Genomic DNA, 27813 nt, shown 5'->3' with positions numbered 1-27813 from the left:
GGCAGCCTAATGTGTGATCTTTGTAGCAGAGAACCCCAATCTCACTTCATATTGGCTATATGAAGGGCATAAGAAAGTGAGTGATTTAGGTTGAGCCTTAGGCATCTGCATAGCAAAATGCAATGAATCAGAAATAGAAGATACTTACTACGTTATCCAGTCCATTCCCCAGAAGCCACTGCTGGATTTTGGCCTACAGGATTCTCTTGCCTTTTGTCCAGTCTAATACCACTATTTCCCTTGGAAGATAATTCTGGTTTAAGATGTTCCCTTCTACTCCCTACCTTTCACCTTGAGATTCAATTTAAATTCTCTTTCTTAATTTCATTCCATCACTCTCATCTGAATTCGGACAACCTCTGTGCTACTCAACTCCAGCTACAGCTAACCATTCAAACTTCCTACTCTTCCATGCACAAATTCCATGACCTAGAGTGAGCAGTGTCTATCACCTTGCCAGTTCCCAACGAATGCAGTTCAGCTCAGCTACACCTAATGCTCTACTGAAATGTACAAATTTACTCACTGCTGACAATGGATGTCAAACTCAACAGGCATCTCTGCACTAGAGCTGAGAACAGTTACCTGCTAGTGTAGATGGAATAAATTATTGATGCCAAAGTTAGCAATGGGCCAATTTCTTAGTGCAGACAGAGTTTTGTACTCTGGTTATGGCTTCACTCCTATGCAACTTTAGACATGTTACAGCTATAGCTGAATAAACTGGGCTAGTAGTCACTTAAAAGTTTAGTAAGTCATACGTAACAATTGTAGAGGAAAGCATATAGCATATTTAAGGTATGAACTTTCTTATTTCACCAATAGGCACTTCCAAGGAGCTGCTGAGTGATAACTTGGAATTTGGTTGGAGGGCTTACTGAAATCACATGACAGTGTGCCACACAGCATGCTACCAACATAGCAGAAATGTTTACACTTAAAGGAATGTTACAGTTACTTCAGGTTCCTGGTAAACTTGTTACACCAAAATGTTTTTAAATGGTATAGAGATTTAAAGAGCACATGGGAGAATGACAGAGGGAGAGAATGACAGAACAAGGAGTAATGGTCTCAAGTTGCAGTGGGGGAGCTTTAGGTTGGACATTAAGAAAAAACTTTTTCACTAGGAGGGTGGTGAAGAATCTCCTTCCTTAGAGGTTTTTAAGGTCAGGCTCGACAAATCCCTGGCTAGGATGATTTAGTTGGGGATGTGTCCTGCTTTGAACAGGAGGTTGGACTAGATGACCTCCTGAAGTCCCTTCCAACCCTGATATTCTATGATTCTATGAAAATATAGAAAGTGCAAGCAGAAGGCTAACTGAAGGTAAGTGTTTTCTGCATATGGGTTATCTCAATACAAATTATCACCTGGCTGAATGTTACAGAACAGCCAAGCTTTCATGACCACAGCCCAACCGTGAAAGAAAAAAAAACTCAGAATGAACCCAAGGGGATAAGCCTTGAAGCCTGAAGCAGAGATCTGTGGAATCTGACCATTTCAAGGGGGTGGTCTAGCTATGCAAGCAGTAGTCAACTCTTAGTGTTACATGTCAGTTTCTTTCTAATCAAGATGAATAATTAGGTGCACTCTGTACGTCTACCTAACTGTATCCAGTCAAAAATAAAATCAAAAAATTCAAGGAGTTGTAAAAAGCTGCTGTGTATCAGTCACGAAAGCTGCAAAAATCAATGACTGTTTAGTTTGTTTAATTTTTTAATCCCAGAAAAAAAAAAATTTTAAATGATACTAAATGACAACATATGTGGCTAAAACACTAAAAAAAACTGCTGCTATTCCAGTCATCAGTTAATTTGGGAGTGGAGTTCTTTGTGGTTCTTTCATTTCCAGTTGTTATCTGACTAACATTCCCTTCAAATTGGTTTAAGAAAAGCAATGTGTTGGTGTATTAATATTTACAAGCTGAGCTACTATAATTTTAATAAAATAAATTCCATTATTTTCTAGCTGAATGGATATTTAAATGGGGTCTTCTCTCCTCCAGCTTCAGCCACTGCTCAAGCCTGGCTTTAACCATGTTCTTTTGTTATGCAGAAACCTGGCCTTATGTCTCCCTGAAGTGTATCGACAGAGACATTACCCAATCATTTCCACTGAAGTAGAGCAACACAGAGCTTAAGTACTTAAGAGTTGAGCTTGCAAATTCAATACACCAAGAAGGAAAATCTCAACATAATTACATTTGACAGATCTCTACAACCACTGTAAAAATAATGACTATTACATGTAGCGCATGCCTTTCTTTCCATGCATTAGATGCAGGGGTCATTTCAGGCACTCATCACTAAAATGTAGCAATTTCTGGAGCAGAATGCAGCAGGCTTCAAATCAACTTTCCATACTAAGATGGTTTTTACAAATACGTCAGAAGTCTTCAAAAGTTATTACTGCCCTGTGTCAAAATAAAAATTAGGCTAATTATGAGTACTATTTGCTCACAAAAGGAATTCACAATGGGAAGTAAGTACTGGTACACAAAACCAGTAATCCATTTACATTTCCACCTCTACAAATCTATAGTGGTCAGGTGTGATTTTGAAAAGCTGCTCCTAAGTCACTTAGGAGCAGTAGTCCCATTGACTTCCAGTAGGTCTTGTACTCCTAAATCTCTAAGGTGACTTTCAAAAGTCCCAATTTTCATTCTTCACATATTAATACCAAATCTTCATCAGACCGTAGGAAGAAGTCAGAACTTCCTTGGCTGGGATGAGCCTGGAACTCAGTGAATTAAAGGAAGATCCAAGCGCTTAAAAAAATAAATAATAATAATAATAAAAAAAAAAACTTTGGCCTTCACCTGAACCCTCCTGCTTTTTCAAATTAAGTGCCGAAACAGTAATGTTTTGTAACTTCTCAGTTCTCCAAGCTTATGAACTTCTCCTCTTCCATTTCCAAAGATCTTATGGCAGTAACATTCAGCTGCATACCATCTGCATTCAACTATGATCTCAACAAGCAGCTCAGGCTTGCTGCCAATGTACCAATCCCTTAATGCAATGAGCACATGACTTGAGCTGGATTGCAGGATTTCAGACTTTCTATAACATATTTCAGTTCTGAAAAGATGATTCATTCACACAATTCCTTAAATACACAGTATCATATTTGTGTTAACTCATTCCTGCAGTCCCTGTGCATCACCAGCACCAAACAAAATTCACACTGTAGGCTAGCTTATTAAGAGAGAAAAAACCTGATGCACAGCTACAGAAAATGCATTTAATAAATATGTTCACAGAAAGGATTTGAAAATTCCCATGGTACTTTCTACCTACCCTTTTCAGATACAAAATAAACTTAATCTTGACTACTCATGATAATTAAAATACCTCAGCACTTTCTGCAAGAGTAAGTGTATCATCCTCAGCATCTTGCAGCTTTAGGTGGATATGCAGTATTCTTTATTTGCCTGTACCTATCACATAGCTTTGCTATGTGCTGTTAGGCAATTGCCATGGAATAGCTCTTTCACTGCTTGGTGAAGTAATTTCTATAAATACACATAACATCTGTAGGTATTATATGGATACAAGTTATTATCCACCTTTATAAATATAAAAAAAGCTTAGTATCAGATTTCCAATGTTTTAACATACTGCTCTAACACTGACCCTAGAACAGAACTTAATAGACAAGGTCTCCCGTCCTAAGCACTTACTGGCAATCAAGTTGCCTCTAGAAAAATTTAAGGTACTCAGAAGTTTCTAGAAAGCAAAAATACAAACTAGCCAGTTTACTTATTTAAAAAAAACAAACACAAAAACATTCCCCCACCCCCAATTATTAGAAGTTCTCTAATTAAACATCACGGGTTCAAGTCCTTAGCATGAAACAAGCTATTCCAGCATTTTTAAATATATGTTTGAAGGAACCAGTCAGTAGGACGACTAGTATTTTTATTACTTGAACCCTGTAAGCCCTAACCAAGGTTGATTGGGGATCTATTAAGCGATTCACTGTACAACACACACAGGACAGTAAAACAATGCAAACGCTTAGGGGGAAGGAAATCTTAACACCACAAGAGAGGCAGCAGTAAAGTGACTTGCCCAGAGTCACAGCAGGTCAGTGGCTGAACTGGGAATAGAACCCGCCTGATTCCCAGTTAGTGCCCTATCCAGCGAAGCACGCTTCTGCTACAGTTTCATATTTCTGTGTCACTTGTACCATGAATGCATATGAAAAGCCTTTGAACATTTAAAGATTCAATAACCTCTATAATTAGAGGGCAGTATATTTTTTTTAAAAATAGGTCCGTTACTCATGTTTTTAGCAACTTTACAGAAACATTTTACAAATCTAGTTTGGTTTTCACTATTTATGCTATTTACTTAAATTCACTCAGCCTGAACAGTGAAACTGAACTGAAACTAAAACAGGAGAACCCATTTTTTGTTTTACATGTATCAGCCCAATGTAGTTGCATTTCCAACACTGAATCAAGAACAGGATAAATACCAAATACTTCCATTGACATTTAAAAATAAAGTTGTGAACATATTTGCTCATACTGTACTTTGTAAAGACTTATTGAACGCATTAATTTTGGGTTCTGAACTACTAGCATCCCCTTTCTACACAATATTTTGAATCCCTTTGAAATGATATTTTCAAGCAGGCATTCAAGCTATTACATCTAAAACTTGACTTTTCATAGTTGGAATTTTTTCCTATTTCCAGTGCTTCTGTTTGCCTCTTACACCAAGATCACTGAGTTGTCACTTGGAATAGGCCATTCTTACTGACAACCTCTGTCATGTCACCTTGCATGACTCAAAATCATATTAAGAGAAACATACGACAAACTACATGTTCTAAAGAACTCAATCAATAGACCCCACCACCACATTCACAGCTTCTTCCAAACCAGTACTTGAAGATTTATTATAACATTCAAGTAGAGGTGTGATTTTTTGGGGTGGGAAGGGGGAGGTTACTAAAATACTTATACTAAATACAACTCCTAGTGTACGTCTAACTTCTCTCTAAGCTGCGCAGCTGCCTCTTAAGCCCCACACAGGGGGCTGCAGCCAGGGCAGAGGGGACCCTCCCCACCAGCCCCAGCAAGGACCTGCCACTGCCATGGGAGAGGGGCCCTCCCCACCAGCCTCTGGGAGGCAGGGACTGACTGCCATGCTGGTGGGGGTGGGAACTCTGGGCTCCAGCAGCAGGGGTGAGGCAGAAGGGGTGGTCCACGCAGGAGCCAGCCTCCCCAAGCCTGGGGTTCACTTGCTGCCCATGGCGTTACGCTTAATCTCACTGGGATTCTCTCTCTAGGCAGCAACACCAACAACACTGCTGGGCACTGACTAGCAGAAAGTTTAACAGTCAAAGAAGCCAGCCTATAAATCCTGCAGTTACAAAGGCACTATAGCAAAGAACAACCCTGGTTGCCATTACAACATTTAAAAGATGTTTCAAGGAATTTGGGGTAGAGCTTTTCCTAATTTTCACTTGCCTAAAAAGAAGACAATGAAGATTGGGATTGATCATCACTGGTATCTTTGCTGCTTGCTACTCTGCATTTCTATAGGATCATCGGGTGAAAGGAAAAAAGTGCTTTAATGTGGCTGTGTAGTCATGGCACCAGCCTCCACAAGGGAAATAGCTCCCAGCACTGGTGCACTGTCTACACTGGCACTTTACAGCACTGAAACTTGCAGCACTTGAGATTTGTTTTTTCACACCTCTGAGTGAGAAAGTTGCAGTGCTCTAAAGTGCCAGTGTAGACAAGCCTTTAGATAGGCTCCCTGTCTGCACCATTTAATGAGATGTTTAAAAATCAAGCTTGAACACCATTTAAATTGTACAGCCTATCACTGGCTTGCCTAACTAGCATAGGTAGGGCGGGACCACGTGAGAAATATAGGAGAACCTCAGAGTTACGAACTGATCAGTCAACAACACACCTCATTTGAAACTGGAAGAATGCAATTTGGCAGCAACAGAGACAAAAAAGCAAATATAATACAGTACTGCATTAAATGGAAACTACTACAAAAATATAAAAGGAAAGTTGAAAAAAGATTTGACAAGTAAGGAAACTGTTCCTGTGCTTGCTTCATTTAAATTAAGATGGTTAAAAACAGCATTCTTCTTCTGCATAATAAAATTTTAAAGCTGTATTAAGTCAATGCTCAGTTGTAAACTTTTGAAAGAACCACCGTAACGTTTAGTTCAGATTTATAAACAACCTGCATTCCTGAAGTCTATGTTACTGAGGTTCTACTACTATATTTTCAAAATTCAGATACCAGGAGAGATTCTTACCTAAACTACAGGACAGAGACAAGATGTGTGGGGTAATCATTTTTATTGGACCAACTTCTGCTGGAGAGAGAGAAAAGCTTTCAAGCTTACATAGAGCTCTTCTTTGGATACTAGCCAGAGAGATGCGTGTTTAAACTAAGCTTATGCCCTTTTCTGAATTCACTTTTAAGACGGTACAGACCAAGCCTAACTTTTACAATTATTTTATGGTCAGTGTAAGCAGCCTTGGACAGATTAAGTGATTTGCACAAAGTCAAAATGATTCAGAGGAAGCCAGGAATAGAACTCAGAAGTCCTAAATCTGTGTCAAAACCTTAACTTCAAATTGGATGCTGTCAGACCAAAGCCTCCTATAGACTCTTCAGCCAGTAACATGTTTCAGAATGGTATCTGTGTTAGTCTATTAGCAAAAAGAATGAGTACTTGTGGCACCTTAGAGACTAAATAAATCTGTTAGTCTCTAAGGTGCCACAAATACTCCTCATTCTTTTCAGCGAGTAAGCGCAGCAAGACATGTCATTCCTCTGTCCCATTTCTTTTCCCCACATTTTATTATCTTGAAAATCTGTTATTTTTATTTAGGAAAACTCCTCTTTCCCCCCCTTCTAGATTCCTGACATATTTTCCTTCTACTGTGAAGACTGGGTGGGAGAGCGGGGTAGAATTAGCTCTCAGATTCAAACTGCAAGGACTCCAGAGACATTGCAATTTAAGACCCCCTTCCCACAGTCTTTAAATGGCCTTGGTGATTTAAATCTGATCAGCTCAGCCAGCTTGTATCTATGCCATGAGACCCAGGGCAAATCTACACTATAATGCTAGTCTGGCACAGCTGTGGCACATCTGATGCTGACAGGAGACCGCTCTCCTGTCAGTATAATTACTCCACCAGTAAGAAGTGGAAGCTGTGTCAGTGGGAGAGCATCTCCTGCCAACATAGCACTGGTGTGGACAGTGAAACTTCTGTTGCTTGGGGGGGTGGGGGAGGGAGCAGGGAGGTATTTTTCATACCCCATAGCAATGCGAGTTATATCAACTTAGGCTGTAGTGTAGACCTGCCCCTAGAAACAGAAGGCTTTAGATTATACCATTCTCGGGGGGTGGGGTGCGATGGGGGAAATGGACACAGCAGAAAGCTACAAAGGAACTGCCGGCTATTTAAACTAGAAGAAATCCCCCCTCCCATGCACACTTTTTCTTTTAACTTTGACTCAGTTTATTGGAGCCTTCTATTAATGACACTATTACCATGGCCAGGAATTCAGCAAGTGGACCTAGCACCAGTACCACGACAGATAAACTGGCAGACAGTCTGCCGGAAATATGCCAGGCACCCTTGTCACTCGACCATAAGCAAGACATTTCCACACAGACCTGGGGTATGTCTACACTACCCACGGAATCAGCAAGCAGCAATCAATCCAGTGAGGATCAATTTATTGCATCTTCTCTAGATGCGATAAATCAATCCCTGAGTGCTCTCCCATTGACTCCTGTACTCCAGCACAGAGAGGCACAAGCAGAGTTGACAGGGGAGGGGCAACAGTCGACTCACTGCGGTGAAGACACCATGGTAAGTTGATCTAAGTGAGTCGACTTCAGCTACATTATTCACGCTACTTAGATTGATCCCCCCCAGCGTAGACCAGTGATTAGGCTCTCTCGTACATGGCCCATCTCTTTTGGTGATGTCACAACCATTACCATATGACTAGATTGATGTCACAAACGGATTTAACACGTCAGTGCAGGATCAGTCTGAAGGAGAAGCTCAGCTCAAAAGGACGAAGAGCTGCAGTTACTGAATATTAATTACTGGTTACTTAAAGACAAGTTAACAACATGAAAGTAAATGGTGTATGTTTATTTCTGTGGTTACTCAATAATATAATGTTGGACTGTCTGTCCCAAGGAACACAAAGGCAGGGAAGCAGCCAGTATTCAGAGAAAGTTGGCTGAAAATTAAGAGTTACATAAAAAAGGGTCGGTTTATGGTTTTTTGTTTTAGTTTACGTTTTGTGAACAGCTCCCCCTTTGTCTCCCAACTACCTGTCCCTCCAACTCTGGGCCTCCTCAGTCAACCCACCATGAAGGAGAACCGCAGGGGCAAGATGGTCCTGGAGGCCAAAACTATTCCAACTCCAGGTAACACCTCATTTGATTAACTGATTCAAACAGCACTCTGTTAAAGCACACTAGGGAACCTTTAGTGTGCACCAGGAGAGCTACATGAACCAATTAATGTCAAACATTAGGGAACTTTAGAAATCACACCCTGATAGTACAAATGACTCAACCATTTGGACAAGTCCTAACACTCACTTCAACATCATATTCCTCCCTCAAAGCCCTCAGTTCACCACCCGCTAACATTACCTGCCACAAAAATCAAGATACCCAGGATTCAGCCTTCTCTAGTTAAACACAAAAATAATGAAGTCACCCATAAGAGGCTTGCAAGAGGAAGAAGCTTCCCTAAAAGGCTAATTCCAGATGCTGCAATGTGCACAGCAGTCAGTTTACTTTGATCAAAGAAGAGGACAAAGGAGTAGAACCGAGAGACGTAGATTCCATTAGGAGGTCAGATTAGACTTACTGGTTGAGTTGCCTTGCATCTGGATAATGCATTTGGATTCTTTGCTCATCTCTCTCGAATTGAAGGGCCTGACCCGGACAGCCACCTTCACAGAAGCTCCTGACATTTTGATTTCCTATAGTGTTGAGTCCAGAAATCAGATGCAAAGGGTTTTTTTCCTTTTTATGATCTCTTGGAGTTTTCTAAAGAGAAAGTGAGATTCAGTTACTTTCAAAATACATTCATAACAGATTACATTAATGGAGGGGGGAAGGGAAGCCTACCTGTAAGCTTGCCTCAGCTTAACACATCCCAAGTTTTTATGTCTATTCAGAGAATCCAGAGCTAGAGATATCCCCATCATGCTCCTAGTCACTGCCTATGTCACCCAACGCAGACTGCTCTTGAAGTGAACAAGTGTTTTCACTCCTTGCCTCCCTTCCTAGAAAGAGTGGAGACTAGCACTATTCACATGTATTGCTCTGCCCACAGCATCAGAGAAAAGGACCCCAGGTCTTTGTGCTGTTTACTCATTTCACAGCACAGAAGCTTAGAGAACACTGCAAACACTCAGGGATTTCCTCTGTTCAAAGTAAATAAAAATCTTAGGTTACTGCTTGCACATCTAGTGACCTTCAAGGACACTATTCTACAGAGAAACAAAGCCTACTGCCTTTCAAAGAGATTTCCACCTAAAATTTCTACCTCATCAGATGTCAGACAATATACTCACCTGCTCAAATGACAATAAAAATACTTATTGCTCAAGTCTCATCACATATAAATGACTGAGCACTTTTAGTGCACAAAACGCACTGAATCCAGTTCTAAACTAGGAGGTAAGTCCACTCTAGATAACTGCAGGCTGGAACCAGCACACACTGGAACCTCCGACATCTCTCCTTAAGTACTATTTTATTACACAAGTAAAGCCCAAATTCTTTCTGCCAAGGCTGCGTCTGTGCTGGATATATCTCTATAAGTGTGGATATACAGGTCACAGAACCCAGAAATGGATCCCATAGTTAACTAAACCCTCAATCTCCAATGAAAGAGAGCATTTTTATTTTTTTTATTTTTTTTTAACTGCAAAACGGCCGGCAGATAACTTGAGATTTTTAGGTAAATGTTTGAACTGTTTTCTTGAGCATTTTTATTCCAAGTTTGGACCGGGAAGGAAAAAGTACAAAAGTGATTCACCAGCTGGAAAAAAAAAAAGTCTTAGGCATGGCTAATTCATTCTATGATATTTTTACACGGCACAGACAGATTTCATTAAAATTGCATTACTTTACCTTATTACTAATGGCAGAGGAGGACATTGCATCACAGTGAGGGAAAGGTTGTCGCATCCCAGAAAAGAGGACAAGTTATTTAGGACAAGGACAAGGAGGATGTTCCTCCTCCTCAACAGTTTATCAAGGTAGCTAACCAGGTGATTGTTACAATTTTAGTTCTCTACTATAATCAGAGACATGCAACTGGGTAACAATATAACTAAGGTGACAGAACGTGACAAGTCACAGATATGCACAGGGTTGATACCTCGTTTTCAACTGTTGCTAAGACAAAACAGAATTTAAACCAAGGAAAAGCTCTTCCTGAGAGTAAAGGCTAATCCAATCAGAGCAGCACTGAATGGCCTATGATGGTCTGCAGAGTGATGCAGATTCTGTATTTCAAATACAGTAGATTACCCTAACCAGATGGTTATTCACTGTAGCCCAACACTGCAGAACATTCCCTGCATGGTAGGTAGCAACAAACGTAGGACTTGGTCACAATTCCTTATCCAAATATCAGATGACTATTTTTTATAACTGGCTCCCCCCTGCCACCCACCCACGAACCTGCATCTTGCTGCTTAATACAGCAACCTGCCTGAATAGAAGCAATTCACTGAATTGGTCATGAAATCCAATGTAAGGAAAGATTCAGCTCTCCCTAGATTAACCTGCTACAAACAACTTAATAAAGGAGAAAGGTGATTACATGGAATATTCATATGGTACATTTTCACACAACAAAACTAGAACTGGATTTCACAGAGCTGATAGAAAGCCTTTGGTTGGGAATGTGCTATCTGAAATTTTACAAGGCACTTTGCAGAGTGGTTCTTTTCTATTCCCCCAACCAGCCTGATAAAGAATTTGAAATATTTTGACATTTTGTTAAGCAGATAACTACAAGTCCTAGCAAATCCAGGGTAAGTAAGCAAGGCCATCAGCTAAGAGGATTTTTTAGAAGATACATCTCCTAAACTTCTGAAGTTGTTTAATTTTGTAAAAATGCTTGGTTTGCATTATTGCTTATTATTCCTTTAGATTGCTAACATTGGTTTAATTTCAAATTGAAGAAAAAAAATATTTGATACTTTCACTAAAGTACCTTTAGTTTCTTTATAAAATTACTATTTACTCAAGATCGAGGGACAGATGGAGGATCCATTTAGTGTTGATTTTGATGTAAGGCCACCTAGCATTTTTAAGCCACTATGTTATTTGAAGCAGTCAAATTACTGTTCCTTCTCCTCCTATCTCTGGAACTTCAGAGCCCTGCATTAGACTGCATTTTAGTAGACAGTTTGCAGCTATGTGTAAAATTTTAGTAGAAAGTACCCTTTGCAAATTATTGCGTATTGAGATGCAGCTGGTTAAAGCATAAATAAGTCGGGCTTTTGAGGCTCCCCTCCAGCCATGGTACAGCTTCAATTTCTTCAGTGTTAATTATTGAGTCACATTCTGTGAAACAGGAACTAAGACCAAACGGATTGAAAGCTTTTCCACTATCAAAAGAGTTACATGTTCTACTATTAAGATCTAAAAAGTACTTTTGTATCCTCTAGTTAAAAGCTATTTTGTAACTTTCTACAGCATAAGAGAGTCCCTGTAGCAGGTATAGGGATGTGTGAGGCACCATTTAGTCACCTCTCTTCAGCGACAGAAACACACCTGTGTGACAAGAGGCTGTTTCCATAATCAGGAATCTTGATTTACAGAAGCCAATGGATTCTTCACTTACATTGGGCTTAAATGGGTGAAGTGAAAATTATAAAAAACATCAGCCCTCTCTCTCTCCCCTCAATAAAAATAGTAAGAAAGATCAAAAGACTGCAAAATGTACAAGCTTTAACTTTATGAAGAGTGGGATGTGCAGTTCCAGAAGCGAGGACAATGCTACCACTCACAATACTATTCCTTTAGAACCTTCCCTGGTATAGAATCTGGCTGCCAGACTGGCCTGCTTTCCTCCCTTTGTGACATATTTACAAGCATCACAACACCAGAATGGTGTAATGGAAGTTCTAGAATCCCTCACTCGTACTGCAGGGCAAGTGTTTTACTTCATTTGAACTTTTCCACTCTATTAATTCTTTAGAGCATAAGATGATCTGGGTCATGTTTCTTCCCTCCCACCCGAGTACATAATTCTATCAAAACTTCAAGAAGACAGTTCAAACTTTTACCTAAAAATCTGAAGTCATCTGCTGGCCCTTTTGCAGTTAAAAAAAAAAAAATCAAGGACAAAATGCTTTCTGGTTTCTCTTGAGTAATGATGTTGCTTTTTGGTGGATCAGAATTTTTTTTTAAACAAGGAAGTTTCCTGCTGGAGTGTTTAACAAAGGAAAGCAATTCCCTTCCTTCAAAACCCAGGTTAATCACTATTAAATGAGCTTTGCATGCTCCAAGCCTAACATATAAAATACATTTTAAAAAAAGAACATTTCATACTCTGTTCTTTTCAATAACTCCCTCCATGAGAATGAGCCCCTTCTACACTGACAGAAGTAATGCTGCAGACAACAAAATTCATAAAAATGGAATAAGCTGGAGATCTCTGAACAGTTCATCGTCCCACAGGAGAAGATGTGAAGAAGAGGTATGGGGACTGAGGCCAGATCAGCATACAACCATCTACCACGGGAATACAAAAAGCCAGGCACTGCTCCCTGGTGTACTTTTGCAATGCTTTCTCCAACAGCAGCAGATGAGTTTTGTTACAGTTTTCCAAGGACACCAAAAGGCCTCAAAACAATACTGTGTTTTTCATTATTACTTGAGCCATATTTTCAGATACCACATTTAACTAATTTTATAAATAGATGCTCCTTATTCCTGTTAAAAGGCTCTACACACTGACGGGATGTCTGTCATATGCAGGACATCATGACTCAACTATAGGCTGAAGTATATCCTGTTCTAATAGCAGAAATCAAAAAAATGAAGTTTACACACAACTGGGTCCCTAAAATAACAAAACAGTCCATAGGATATATCGATGAGCTGTTTCTGATTATAAATTGCCCCATGTTTTCAGACTCTTTTCCTACAGTTGTGGTTACATTGCACCTCATTTTACTTCAATCTCAGCTCTGCTACTTTTCACAGCTAAAAAACAAATGCAAGTTGTTTGCTTAGGGTTACAAGTGGATTCCATACACCCTCATTACTGTCTCACTAAACAAGGTCGCTTTCCAATACATTGATACAGCCTGTAGCCTAAGACTCCATTAGTTTCAAATTTTGCTGAAATTAGGGACAATGGTTTATACTTATACAGCAATTTTAATCAGACCTCAAAACACTTAAGATGGATTCATGACCTTCTAACATACTGAAGCATAGCGAGGTTAAGTTACTTACCCATGGTATCACACAGCAGCCAGAGGTAAATTAGAAACAGACACCAGATAGTATCAGGAGCTAGGGTCTTACCACTACGGAACACAGCCTCCCTATGGAGTTGTCACAAGAGATACACCTTGCAAGACAATAGCAGCTGGAGTTCGTAGACTTGGATAGGTGTTTAGGCCATTAAGATTCACAAGTTCAGATTTTGTTCTTTATACTCCATAGAAAGTTACCAATAGATTACTTTAAGAATGAATCATTTTCCTAAGGACTTGGAAGGAGTTTGTTAATTGTCTATTCTTAGGCATTTGTTCTGCATGGGTTCAAACTGGGACAAAAATGAAGAAAAAGACTGAATACTTTCATAAGAAAATAAGACTATGGCTATACTGGGTCAGACCCATGGTCCATCTAGCCCAGAATCCAGTCATGCAGTAGTAGCCAGGTGCTTTAGGGGGAATTAACAGAACAGAGCAATTTCTCAGTGATCCATCTTACCCTCTCATCCAGTCCCAGTTTATGGCAGTTAGAGACCGAGGGACACCCAAAGCACAGGGTTGCATCCCTGATCATCTTGGCTAATAGCCATTGATGAACCTATCCTCCACAAACTTCTTTGCTTCTTTTTTTTAACCCAGTTATACTTTTGGCCTTCACAACATCCCCTGGCAACCACTTCCACAGGCTGACTGTGCGTTGTGCGACATTTCCATGCAGTTAGCAGGTGTCTTTCAATCTTGTGACTCTTCCTTTTAGTTTACATTTAATTAGCTTCTAATTTTTTAGTAGTTCTCCTTTTCCGAGCTAAATGCTACCGAGATTGGTATTTGCCCTGTTACAAGGATGTTAAATTTAAAGAAACCTGTTACATTATGTTCACTATTACTAAGCATTTTAGTCACACTCACCTCTTGGGCCAGATCCTGAGAGCCACCTAGAACTAATTCAACAATTGCCTCTCCCCTAAATCATTAATTGCACAGTCATAGCTCTTATGTCTTTAAGATGAAGCATTACCTGGTTCTCAATCTTAAAGGTGAGCAACACCTGAGCATATAACTAGGTATCTGTCAGGACAGAAATAAACCAGATTGCTCCCTCCTCTCTATCAGATTCATATTTACATATTTCAAACTACTATTAATTCCACCCTCACCTCCCAGCATTTAAATATCTAAATTTGTCAGTAATAAGCAAATTTTAGAATAATTTACTTTTTACCATTTTTCACATTATGCAAGGTGACAAATACAATACACTGGTTGATGTCCCTCTGGGGTTCTAATGCATGACTGATTACTAGTACTATGTTTGGGTTAACATCATAAGAGTATTTACATTTTTGCTAAAGCTTAAAGTCTCAAAAATGTCTTTATATATTTTGGGGTTGTGTATAAGACCTAGACTTGAGGCCTATAACTAGTTGAGCATTTCCCTTTAAACAACGTTTTCAAAAAAGAACATCTATTTTTAATACATAGAAACTAAGAGCAGAACAGAACTTGAGGACAACGGATATTATGAGGACAACGGATTTATTCACTTGGGTGAATAAATCAATAGTGACAAGCTGAAAAACAGTTACACACCATAAAACCAAGTTGATAGTCAAAAACACATCTTCAAGTAGCACATGGAGCTTAGGATCACTATACAGAATAGTGATTCGAGAAAATACAAACTATTGTAACACCTCTGATTAACCCACTGGTGATTACACCACAACTGAAAACAAATTCTTAGTTCCACATCTCTTAGGATTTGCCCAACACAGTGTGCTATCTTTTAAATTAAGAATAGGCTCCTAGGTAACTGTAACCTAATCATTGCGCCATCATTAAAAAGATATCAGGGACAAGCAGAGAGATTAGCCTGTGGAAAGTTAGCAGAGCAGCTGCCCAAAGCAGTAAGATCCCATGAACAAGAGGACCATAAGAACTCCAATTTTGGGTACTCCACCAACGATCAGACAGAAATAACAGCCTGAGACATCAACTGGATTGCTGCAGTGCAGGCTGCCAAATTACTTAGATTTCCCCCCCCCACCTCAATTTTAATGAAAGTGCTGAAGCCAGCTAAAATACTGAATACAGGCACTTAGACACAGTGTCAAAAGCCTTGTCATTACAATGACCTCCGCACTACAGGAATGCAAAAGGAAATAAATATAGGATTACAAACAACTGATCAGCACACAGCACTGGATTTCACACAAGGCCAGCACACTAGGGAAAAAACTATTAGTAAAAGACACTGAATAATAGAGTAGGAACATAACTTCACTTCCAAGGTTAATTCTGCATTTTGTAAACAAAACAAAAAAAATTAGGTGCAAAATTCAACCTGACATCAATGACTGATACTAACTCCGCACCTTTGATTTACCGGCTGTATTCAGCCAGTGACCCCACAGCTGCCAGGGCTCTGTCATTCTTCGTCTCCTGCCCCCTCCCTCCCGATTTAGCTCCTAGAGGATTGTCCGTTCATCATCCCAATATGGCTGCCCTGGTAATTATGCTGTACCGAATACAGACGATACAAGCATTATGGATAGGTCCAAAAACGCAGTAAATCCCCTGCCCTTCTGGTCGTCTCCCCTCCCCCCCCCCCCTCAACAACCTTCCCCAGCAGATGCTCTGGGACCATCCTTCACTCACAACCCTCGAGGAAGCAAATACAGCCTCCGACATGCACCCTGGAAAATGAGGATGTAGAGATGCAGCTCCATCCGCACTCTGGGGAGGAGGCAGGATCTGGGGACCGAGCTCCGAGGGGGCGGTCGGGGAGACAGCAGAGGCTCTGGCACCGAGCCTCTCCTGGGGGAAAGGGAGACTGGTGCGCCGGGTCTGGCAGGCGCAGCAGTGAGGAGGAAAGGTTACAAGCGAGCTCCACGCCCTTGGGCCGCTGCACGGACAGCTGAGGGCAAGCTCCCCTGCCAGCAAAGCTCCAGGACAAGCTGCCCCCTGCCATAGGCGCCCGGGGGCTCCCCCCGCCCCCTGCCAACGCTACCCAAAGGCCGCAGCCCCCGGGTAAACAAGCAGCCCCCGCCCAACCCCGCCGCATTATGGCACCTCCCTTTCACGGGTGGCTTAACCGTCCCCTCGCTCTCCCCCCCCAACCACCCCCTTTCACGGACGGCTTCCCCAACACCCACAGGGGCTCCCCTCAGCGCTCACCTCGGGCGGGGCCGCAGGCCAAGGACAGGTGGATCCAGAGGGGTCCGAGGCGCCGTCAGCAGCAGCAGAAGGAGGAGCCGGCGAAGACACGCAGAGGAAGAGAGAGAAGAAGAAAAGGGCCGCCCAGCTCCATCACGGAGTCCCAGGCACCCCCGGATCGGGAGGGAGAAGGAACCTCCGGGAGAAGCCAGCAGCAGCTCCGCCACCTCGGAGCGCCACTTGCAAACTGATTCAGGCGATCCCTCAGCCCGGCAGCGCCCCGCCCCCATTGCCGGGCAACGCTACCCGCCGCCAATCCCAGCGCGGCGACGCCCCTTCCCCCAATCCCCGCGCGGATGAGTACTTAATCCATCGCGCCGCTCCTCCAATCACAGCCCGAAACAGAAGAATGGGCTCGTCCCACTCTTGGGGGGGGGGAGGAGAAAAGGCTGCACTGCCTCCTTGACCAATCCCACTGCAAAGCGGCATTAAAAGTCCGCCCCTTCATCTCTTTAGCCAATCAGCGTTCGAAGGATATTACTCTCCTGTCTCCCCTAGCCTATGAAGAGAAGCCAGGGGAGGTTAGCTCGTTCCCTATTCTGCCCGGCTGCGGAGGAACACTGGCCTGGGCCTACGGCTCTCTGCGGCTGAGGAGGCGGCCGTTGATAATGGGGTACCGCTGCAGGGTCCTCTGCTAAGGAAGACTGAGAGGAAAATGGGGACTGGGGGGCTCTCCCGGGGGACTGGTGAAAGGGATTCAGGTCTAGACCCTGCCTGGCAGAGGTGTGGCTCGAGGCCTACTTCTGCCATAGCCTGTGGTGGCAGCACAACCCGCTGCCACCCATAATTAAGGGTGCCCGCCCCATGATAAGGGTAATGAATTGTGGGACAGGCCACTTCACGGGGGAAGTTCTCCGTCCTTGTCCCAGCTGCTGTGACTAACTCAGGTCACCTAGCAGCAGGCCCATCTCCATCGCTCCAGGCCAAGTCCCCAGTTTTTGCAGCCCCCAAACAAAGCCCCGTCTCCCAGCAAGATTGTGGTTTCTAATTGCACATTGGAGTAATGTTTTCTTCATCCGTTTCCTTGCTGAAGGGAAAAGAGCAGCCATAAAATCCTACATGATAGTTTGGGGGTTGCTGGCTGGCTGTTAAAAAGGAGGTGCCACTCTGACAGTGCTGAGCAAGGAGAAGAGAGAACCGTTCCCAGGCTAGTAAGAGAAGGGTAGCTTCAGTTCTGAAGTTAGCAAAGGAAGGGGAGCTGTTCTCCATCTCCTCTCCCCCACAAGCACTTCTACCTTAACCGTAATCCTGGAAGAGTTTTATGAAGAGAGGAGCTGTATTTTAGGCTAGCTATTCATGACCCAGTCTCTTAGATATACTTACTGTCGTCAGTATTGCCAACTCATGAGTCAGGTGCCCAAAGAGTTGCTTGGCTCAAACTCATGAGATTTTAAAACCTAATACACTTTAGGTTGTTTGTATATGCTTCTGGTTTGTAAGTCCTTAGGGTTCACATTTTTAAGCTTTTCTCTAACTATGAAAGCTATAAAATTACTTCTAAAGCTGCAAGTCTCACTTAGTCACATGACTCCAGAAGTTGCTGCTTTAATAAAAACATCAGCTATCCCAAGACTCACTAAAATCATGAGTTTGCAAAACTGTAACATACTCTTTAGTGAGTCAAATAAATTACTAGTGTAACAGCATCTCCAAACTTATCTTAATGTAATTCCACATCAAGAATTAATTTGTTCAGTATGTTTACATACCGTATCTTCTTACATAGGTCAGTAATTTTATTCACAAATATATGTTACTCTGGATCCTGGGTAGCTTTTAACATTTCACTTGTTAAATGGAAAGAGAGGATTTTTTTTTAATCTATAGTTTTTAAACTTTAAGAAAGAAGAAAGCAACATAAAAGGAGCTATGCACTTATTAGGTAGAAGGGAGAGAAGGACTAGCTATAGTAGGCAGAGGCAAAATAATTGTTTTAGCATTGCAGCTGATTGTTTCTTCCAAATTTAAAGGGTCAGTTACCATACAGGTATGCTGGGAGAAGCAATAAAAGGGTAAACTCTATGATTCCTAGGCAGTTAGGCCCTTTGGAAGGTTTTTAATTTACAACAGTGAGTGCTGGATTAGGCCCAATGAAAGCAAGTTACACGTACAGAAAATATATTGTAGTCTTCTCTTTAGAAGGGCATTTTTGAGTACGAGACAGCTTGAGTTGTCTAGAGCTACAAACAGGCATCTTCTTTACACATTCTCATGGCAGTTCGTTTTCCTGTGGCTTTTTAAATAGCTTTTGTAAACTTGTTGTGTAATCTAAAGTTATATTTGAGTGCTTTAAATATTCATAATGTATGTCTTACTGCTTCATGCTAAAAATTGATTTGTAGTGACAATCTGCTCAAAAACTCTTTCTAGCTCTATATAGATTAGCCTATGCTACTTTAGGAAAAAATGGATTGGAAGGAGGAGAAAGCTCAAGATATGCCCTTGAGCGAAGGCAATGAGTGAATTAATAAGAGGGAGGTCAAGGCTCACAGTTCTTCCTTTGAAGGAAAGTACAGAGTTATGGATGGGAGAAATGGCACTTTTTTGGCCCACTGAAATTGTCATTTAATCAACACTTTTAAAAAGGTGCTGTGAGGTTTTTAAACTATTACAAATTTCCAGTCTATACTCCTCCTAAAGCTACATTTACTACATGTATAGTTTTGGAGCATTAAGACAATTAAATCAGATCAGCCCAGCATACATTTGGTTGTCCGATTTGGGTTTAAAATACAACTATCTTCACAGTCTGTTAATAAGGGCTTTCAGTGCAGTGCACTCCTTTCTTCCTAATACTTGGATAGACACAGACAGATCAGTTATGTGGTTAATTGCCAGATATTTGCAGTGTAAATGAATGCAGAAAAATCTTGCATGCATGAATAAATTCTTGTTTTCTACCTGCTCCACAAAACTCCATTTACAGATGTAGTAAGCAAAGTGTCAAGATTTTTAATCCTAGCAGACCATTTCAAGTCAAATTTTTTCAGAACCGCTGTTGTCTGAGGTCATCCAGTAAAGAAGGATGAAGTCACAGATCTTTTTTTTGGAACTGTCAGTAGGGAAGCCTGTGCTGCCTGACACTCTTGCTTCTGGTCCTCGGAGTAATTAACATGTAATACTCCATTGTGTTAGAGGTGGCAGCATTTTGCACAAGGCCAAAATAGTCAAAAGTGGTAATTAGTTCTGGGTGCCTCAACTTTTGGTGCTCCATTTGAGACATGTTAGGTTCTGATATAAGTGCTAAGCACCTACAACTTCAAAAGGAGACATGGATACTCATTACTCCTGAAAATCAGACCCAGGGTGGTACATAAATCAAGAGGCACTCCTGAAAATTGTAATGTTAGTGTCTATTCTGTTCAGTGTTCTGTTCCTTGTTTTGGTTAGCATTCTCCTCAGGCTGATCTTGTTGGCAGGCTTCCTGCAGGGTAGAAAAGTAGTAGTTCCCGAAGAAAATCCTCATTCATGAACTGGTTAGAACAATCATGTCAGGAAATATATGTTGTTCAGATTCTACAAAGAAAATAATAGTGAGGTGTGGAGCAATGTTAACTATGCAGGTCATCCATGTAAACAAATGCATCCCGAATGCAACTAAATTCAGTGAAAATGATTATTTGTACTTCTGATGGGCCAACTGGATGATATGCAAATATCTGCTGCTTGCCTATCTATCAGAGGTGAATAACAATTTTGCTGGATCTTTAACACTCTCTCTCTCTCATTAGTTGAGAAGGAAGAACTCACAATTGTTAAATACCTTCAGCCATAGAAATTATTTCCAGCTTCAGCCTGTTTTTTTGTTCAGCACATGTGCAACAATACATATATGGCCTTCATGTTTTGGTGGCCATCAGGCTTTATTGTTCATCAAGGTTTCTGTTTATTTACTAGGGCAAAACGAAGGTCAGTATTTACCCACTGCATCAATATGTCTCAATGTTAATTTTTAGCAGACCTCGGAGTCTGCATATTGCTTTTGACGATCTGTTCATCTTTCACAGAAATTCTAATCATATTCCAATCTCTCAGCTTTCCAACTGCAAAATTTCACACCCACTCCACAACTAAAACTTGAGTGATTTTAGAGATTGAAACCCAGTCACTCAGCATCATCCTAACACCCAAAATCTTTCTGCTATCTTTGTAATTAAATCTTAGCTTTTGAAACTATATTTTAAATTAAGATTACATCTCTTGTGTGGAGTGATTTTACTCTGTGTATCTGCTGGAGCTCTGAGGATGCCTGCTTGTATTTCTCCAGGCCTTGTCTTGCAACACTGTCCTTTTGCCAGAGATGAAATGGATGGGACTCCCTTGAGAACTGAATTTTCCTCCTGAGTTAACTGGAGGGGTTGCTGTTGAACGTTGCAAGGCAGTGTCTCTCACCGCAGTATCATAGACTTAAACTGAGCATTCCAGAATGTAAACCAACAAATTGAAGAGTTGTACTATCATGCTAGTCCTTTATTAAGCACAATTTTGTTTTGTAAACTTTTGATACCTAAGATTTCTATATCCAGTACAAGATTTATTTTTGTTCCTCCCAACCACAGTTTTCAATATTTATTTGTTTTAATCTGCATTCCTTCTGACACATTCTAAGAAGCTTTAAAATGGGGGTGGGGGATTTTATTATTTGTATTTTTCTATTGGGCAAACATTTATTTCCCTTCCCACCACCCACAATGTGTTTTTTGGATCAAGTTGACATGAGCATAAGTGTTTTTGATTAGCAGCTACAATTGTAACTTGCATTCATAGTGATTCTTTGCATGGCAGCATGATTGTCAGTACAGATGTGGAAACATTACTTGCTAGTTAAACATTGCTGCAGAACCTGCAAAGCAAGAATAAAATGTAGGTTTATAGGAACCTATAAACTACCATTGTCATGGTTTTCAAGTTCTTGTTGATGAGAGTATTAGATTTAGAAGTAAACAAAGAATCTAAGCAAGATTGAATCTGGTACCTAAAGCATTTGAAATTGCCCCCTTAAAAAATCCTATCTTTAAAAGCCTACTATAAATTATTAATGTCATATGTTTTGTTGTCACTGTATCCCACAGCTTTCCCTGGCAACAGCTGGAGGTGTTTAATTTCACTCGAAGATCCTGTGAACCATTTGTTCATGTGTCATTTTTCTATAACAGACATTTTTTATCTAATTAGGAACAACCTCATATCAGTTAACTTAGGCCTTAACACCATGATTTAAACAAATCCTATGTTGTCATTTATAGGAATTTCTGTGTAGTGACAAATGGTCTCCAAACACATAGGCAGAAGGAGAAAGGGCCTTAAGGATGCTCACCACCAAATTTCATGCAAGTCTGTAAACTGAATAAATATCACAGTACCTAAGGATTGATTGCAAAAAGGAATAGCTATGTGTGCTCCCTGAGTGTGTGTTGGGGTAATGGCTTTTCTGTAAAAGATAAAAAGGATTTGAGGACAAGATACCTTGAGGCTTAAACTGTCACCATATGGAGTGGACTTACATGCAGGTTCTTAAGTGTTTGGGTTTTTTTCTTTGTCAGTATATTTTATATACTTTTGTAACTATCTTTGTGTGAATTAAGTATGAGCTAGTTCACCTGACTGATGATACTCTGGGGGAAGAAGGGTAAATTGAATGGACCAAAGTGGTCCCTGGTATAACTCCATTGAAGTCACTGAAGTTAAGTCATGGATAAATTTCTCCTAACACTGACAAGTGAATTTTTTTTGTTTATTGTTTTATTCTTATAATTAGAAATGGACCTGAACAGAAACCCAGATCCAAAGAACCCTGACATTTGGGAGAGTCCAGAGCCAGACTTCATGACTAGCTCCTGTTCAACTAATGGAATGAACCAAAATTGCAGATTGACACATCCCCATACTTCAAGCATGTTCTCATGTCTCTTTCAACTCTGCAGCTTGACCCTGTGTCAACTTGTAAGTAATGAGTTATTTTATGTTCTCAGTGGTGTAATATGGAGCAGTTATAGACAGCACATCGTTAATGTAACTGACTCAGTGTCAATTCAAAAGAAACCGGAACTTCCTAAGCTACAAAACAACCATCCACCCACCAGCTCTTTAAATGCTCTATATAGGAACAGTCCTGAATACAAATGCAACAGAGTGACGTCAATGGATGGAGGTGACATTTCTTACAATGCACAGTAAAATTGCATATCTAGGTGCAAATGACCAGGAATCTGTTGGTCTAATAATTTGTGGCTCTGACCCTAAATCCTCATGCCATGTCATCTAAATTGTCTGTGTAGTGCAAGAAATATACAAAATGCTTTACAAAACAAACACACCAGCAATATCACCCCCTGAACTCCTTTCTTCTTCACCAGAACTTAGACAGGATTTTAGTCAAAGGAGGGGGAAATGTTTTTATTTTTATGTTATGACAGAACAGGTTGGGGAAGCAGTTCAGATCTTTTTCAGAGAAAAAAATCAGGATCATCTGTATATTTCTATTATCTTTTCCTGGGTGAGATTTCCTGTCTGGTTTCTCCTCTGAAATTACACATTTCTACTAGCCACTCCTTCCTGACACTTCCAGTTTGCTCAGTGAGAACTCTCTCAAACTCTCCATTTCTATCTGTTATTTCCAAAGTACTTGCAGTCTTCTGATGCCAGTGTCCATCCTGTCTTCCACTCAGAACACAATGCTCACTGTGGATAACATTTACCTTCGTGTAAGGGCTCAGCATGAGGTAAATGCACGTGTCACCTGAACTCAATGGCCTATGCACTAGATGAGTCCTACCACCTCTTCTGAAGGACCCCATCTTTTGAAGATTTAAGTGGGATTGAAGTGATGCATATGTATTGTGGTGTCCCCCCATACAGAGATGAATTTCATCTGATTAGAATAGCAGAAGAGAAGGAAATTATTACTCTATGGTGTCATCGGTGGAGACCTTTTGGTACAACTACATTGGGGAAAGCAGGTTCAGCCATTACAGCAACATGACTAGAGCAAGGTAGAAAATAATGGAAGAGCTGTTGTAACAATCCCAATTTCAGAGACTCTAAAAATTGAATTATCCCGAGGCAGCAAAATAATCTCGGTAAAAAGCATCCAAACTGGGACTGCTGAAAATGTCTTGGCATTAACACATTTCCAAGATGTCCGTAAATATTAAAATTATGAAAAACTGCTCTTTTTTGGTATGTGTGATGCAGCATGAATCATCAGCCTTCCTATTTGTGTTTTAAAAAATTAGATGAAAACTCAGCATGGAGAAAGAAAAATAAAAAGCTCTGACTACGGGTGAGAGAACAACATTTGTGTCCCATTCTGAGGATTTTGAGAGAGGTAAGTTATTTCAGGGTTGGGTTTTTTAATACCTTTTAGTATAACTCCTCAGTTTTTAAATATTTTTTTTCCTCTGATCTCTTCTTCCACTATATTAGTCTCTGTCAGCAACAATAGCTTGCTCCAGACACACACCTGGTAAGAGGAGTCCAATAACATGAGCCCTTTCAAAAGGTACTGGATTGATACCATATTTTGTTTGCGGGCTGTAGCTTGGTTGTTTGGGACAGTAATTGACTGAAGAGTATGTTAGTTTCTGTATTTTTTGTAAAGAGAATTTTTTCTGTCTTATGACTCCTATGACTGACATCAGGAATTTTTTTTTAAATATAGGTCTTCTAATTCAGGGAGGCAAATAGAGGTTACTGATTGACTCTTTAAATTAAAGGATGTATTTTAACATATGGAATTATAAAATGTATACTAGCTTCTTAAGATAGTATCTACACTAAAGTTAAAACATTTGTCCCATAACCTGGCTACAACACATGCGTTGTGTAGTAGAGATGCAATACATCCAAAGCTTTAGCCTGATTATAGAACATCCCCACTACAAATTGCGATGGTTAACATTTCTGTAATATCAATGTAAGTATATATGGTATGTGATAATTCCTGTTCAGAGGAACTTAACTTCTAAATTGATTCAGAACTGTGGGAGAGAGGCAGAAGTAGGGGAGAAGAGGGAAGGAAGGAGGGATATGTAGAATAAGGCTGAGGTTGTTTGCATAGTACAGTTGCAGTACCTAGTTCCTAAGGTTTGGTTTCTCAGAATAACTTTTAAAATTGTTTAAAGGGATATCATTAGAGAATCAGTTGAAAGATTGGTGGGGGGAAATGGATATTGAGGAGGGAGGTTGCATGGCATACAGGATCAACGTGGTTGTTCTACATATAGGTAGCAACATGAGAGAAGACATGGAGTTCTCCTTCAATCTCAGAATATTGATTTTGGTTTTTTTGCTTTTGGAAGTGCTTAAATGTTAGTCTTTGTGCGTCCTTTGGCAACCTCTGCTAAATACAGGACACTGCCTGTATTTAGGCACTGTAAACTTGGCATCTAACTATTCCATTACATTAGAATCATCTTCATTTTGGCAGTCCTCCAACATCCCAAAATGACTAGCTGCTAAAATGTCATCATGGAAGATTAACCCAGTACCCCACACACAGCTGGATTGACATGGAAAGCAGAGCCGCTCATTTGCACAGTCCTCCATGCACAAGTTGCCCATGCCCCGGGCAGGCAGTTTCTGTCTTAAGTAAGTGGAACCCTATTGGGTCACTCTACCATGACAGCACTGTCAAACATTTGTCTCTTAGTCCTTCACTTCTGTGAAGGGCTGGAGACCCTACATGCTGCTCTTCAAGATAGTTCTGGCCAACTGAAGGGGAAATGCTGCTCGATTCCAAGTAATCCAGACCCTCCTATGCTGAGATGGCTGGTCACTACAATACAGACCTTTTGAATAGGTGTGGATTTAAAGACGAAAATGTTGTAAAGAAGCTTCCAGGGCTCCAAGACTAACTTGAAACCCCCCAAATTCCCTGTGATAAAAATGTACAGTCAGATAATCTTGTTACAAGAAAAGAGGAAATGTTATGTAACAGTTGCATACATCTGGGCTAGTTTAATACATGCAAGTTCAGTGGAATGCCACCACAACATGAATTTGATGTGCTCCCTAAAAAGTTAAAGATAGGTAAGGGTTTGTTTTTATAGTCCTTTGCTTAAATGAGTTGGGGAAACTATTTTTTAATATGAAACCCACAGGAGCAGAAGAGGCTCATCAGTCAGTGGCTGAAGCAGTATTGCCTTTTGATGACAGGATGTCCTGAATCCTGCAGTAAAGAGTTAACAGTAGCAAGCCATCAACTGGATGACACATCCTTAACTAATTGTAAATGGGGAATCATCATCCAATGGAGGTGTTTCTTTTGGGGGCCCCCCTCATTAATCTGTTTTTGGTCCAATCCTGTTTACTACCTCTATTGACGACTTGGAAGAAAACTTATCATGCCTGATAAAACAGATGACAAACAGCAAAGGGGTAAATGACTGAGTTCTACAGAGCAATCTCTTGAAGAACATGCACTCTAATACAATTAAATGTAAGATTTATATATCGTAGAAACCAGAATGTAGGTCACCCAAGGTGGAGGACAGTATTTTGGAAAGAAGTGACTCTACAGGGCTTTGTGTTACGGGGATAACCTGTTGAACATGAGCTGACAGTATGATGCAACTGGCTAAGGGAGCAAAGGCAATAAACTTATTTGTAACTTATTTGTATAAGTAGGGGAATACGGAGTAGAAGTAGGGAGATGTTACCACTACTGCATGTATTAGTGCAGAGACAGTTACTGGAAGACTCGTGTACACTTCTCATGTCTGCTTTTTAAAGAAGTTTACTCCTGGGGTGATTCTGTGTGACTGCATTCCCACAGAAAACAGGCCCCAGCCTTATAGTGACAGAGCAGGGCTTACAATCTAATTAGCTTAACAAAAAAAAGGTTAAAGAGGTGACTTGATCATGGTCTAAAGCTATATCTATGCTACCACCTGTGTCAGCAAAACTTATGTCACACGGTGTGAATATTTCACCCCCCTGAGCAACAGAAGTTACGCTGACATAAGTAAGTGCTAGTGTGCACAAAGCTATGTTGGTGTGAGAGCTGCTCTTGCTGACATAATTTATGCTGCTCCCAAGGTTGGTTTTTTTATGCTGATAACTCTTTAATCTTCATAGAGTGTCTTCACCACATGTGGTACAGGTGCGCTGCTGTAGCACTGTAAGTGTAGACATGGCCTAGGTATCTACATGGGGGAAAAGATTGACAGTAAGATTTCTTTAATCTAGCAGACAGATGTCTAAGATTCAGCGATTGGATCTGAAACTAGGTAAGTTCATACTAGAAATCGGACATTTTTTATAGGAGAGTTGTTAAACATTGGAACAACTTAGAAAGATAGGGTGGATTCTCCATCACATGATGTCTTTCTAAAAGATATGCTCTAGCTAATCCCGAAGTTATGGACTTAATACAGGAATCATTGGGTGATGGATTTGTCATGTAGGAGGTCAGACAAAATTGTTATGGTCTCTTCTGGTCTTACTCGTATATTCTGGGGAATGAGAAGGCAGTAGTAAGAAGATAGTGATGTATCGCACTGCCATATACTAGCCCAATCTGACCCTTTGGCTATAGTAGCCTATATTACTATAAAGTCTTTATATAGTGTGGGAAAGTTTACAGGGTGTTCTAGAAATGCACTAAGATAACCCTTTCCATGAAGATGCTATATTCTGTCATACAAGAAACCTGACCAGGGAGGGTAAGGAGAGATTATTGGAGAGGAGAATGGATGGCTATTTGGTGGAAATAGGCTAGTGGCTCTCAACCTTTCCAGACTACTATACCCTGTTCAAAAGTCTTATTTATCATGCATACCCCCAAGTTACACCTCACTTAAAAAAACAACTTGCTTACACAATCAGATATAAAAATACAAAAGTGTCACAGCACACTTAGTGAAAAATTGCTTATTTTCACCATATAATTATAAAATAAATTGGGGTGTAAATATTGTACTATTTCAGTGTATAGTATATAGAGCAGTATAAACAAATCATTGTAGGGAATTTTAGTTTGTTCTGCCTTCATTACTGCTTTTTATGTAGCCTGTTGTAAAACTAGGCAAATATCTAGATTAGTTGATGTAACTCCCCAAAGACCGCTGTGTACCCGCAGAGGTGTACTACTGTCAGGGGTTC

The 27813-nt window shown here is 40.6% G+C and overlaps 2 protein-coding genes and 1 long non-coding RNA gene across 9 annotated transcripts in view; 2 read left to right on the top strand and 1 right to left on the bottom strand.

The window, feature by feature from the left end:
* The window catches only part of KIF1B (kinesin family member 1B), a 136577-nt gene extending 119678 nt beyond the window's left edge, over positions 1–16899 (bottom strand). For all 6 annotated transcript variants that reach the window (XM_075060328.1, XM_032775458.2, XM_032775460.2 and 3 more), the window contains exons 1-2: positions 16672–16899; positions 8886–9067 (exon numbers count right to left, since the gene is read on the bottom strand). In XM_075060328.1, the coding sequence (XP_074916429.1) occupies positions 8886–8991 (106 nt within the window). In that variant the 5' untranslated portion in view covers positions 8992–9067; positions 16672–16899. The remainder of the gene's footprint in view (positions 1–8885; positions 9068–16671) is intronic.
* Positions 1–27813, top strand: part of DFFA (DNA fragmentation factor subunit alpha) — a 355095-nt gene that overhangs the window by 169008 nt on the left and 158274 nt on the right. The window lies entirely within an intron of this gene.
* Positions 17415–26563, top strand: LOC142045867 (uncharacterized). 2 transcript variants are annotated; one of them, XR_012654768.1, is made up of 3 exons: positions 17415–22657; positions 23569–23702; positions 23946–26563. It is a non-coding gene; the product is annotated as an uncharacterized LOC142045867 (long non-coding RNA). The 2 variants fall into 2 exon arrangements; XR_012654767.1 differs by having other exon boundaries at positions 23569–24037; positions 24136–26563.

The sequence above is a fragment of the Chelonoidis abingdonii genome, chromosome 23 (assembly GCF_003597395.2).
Source record: "Chelonoidis abingdonii isolate Lonesome George chromosome 23, CheloAbing_2.0, whole genome shotgun sequence".
Classification (NCBI taxonomy): domain Eukaryota; kingdom Metazoa; phylum Chordata; order Testudines; family Testudinidae; genus Chelonoidis; species Chelonoidis abingdonii.
The sequence above is the reverse complement of the archived record's forward strand: the minus strand, read 5'-3'. Positions and strand labels throughout refer to the sequence as shown.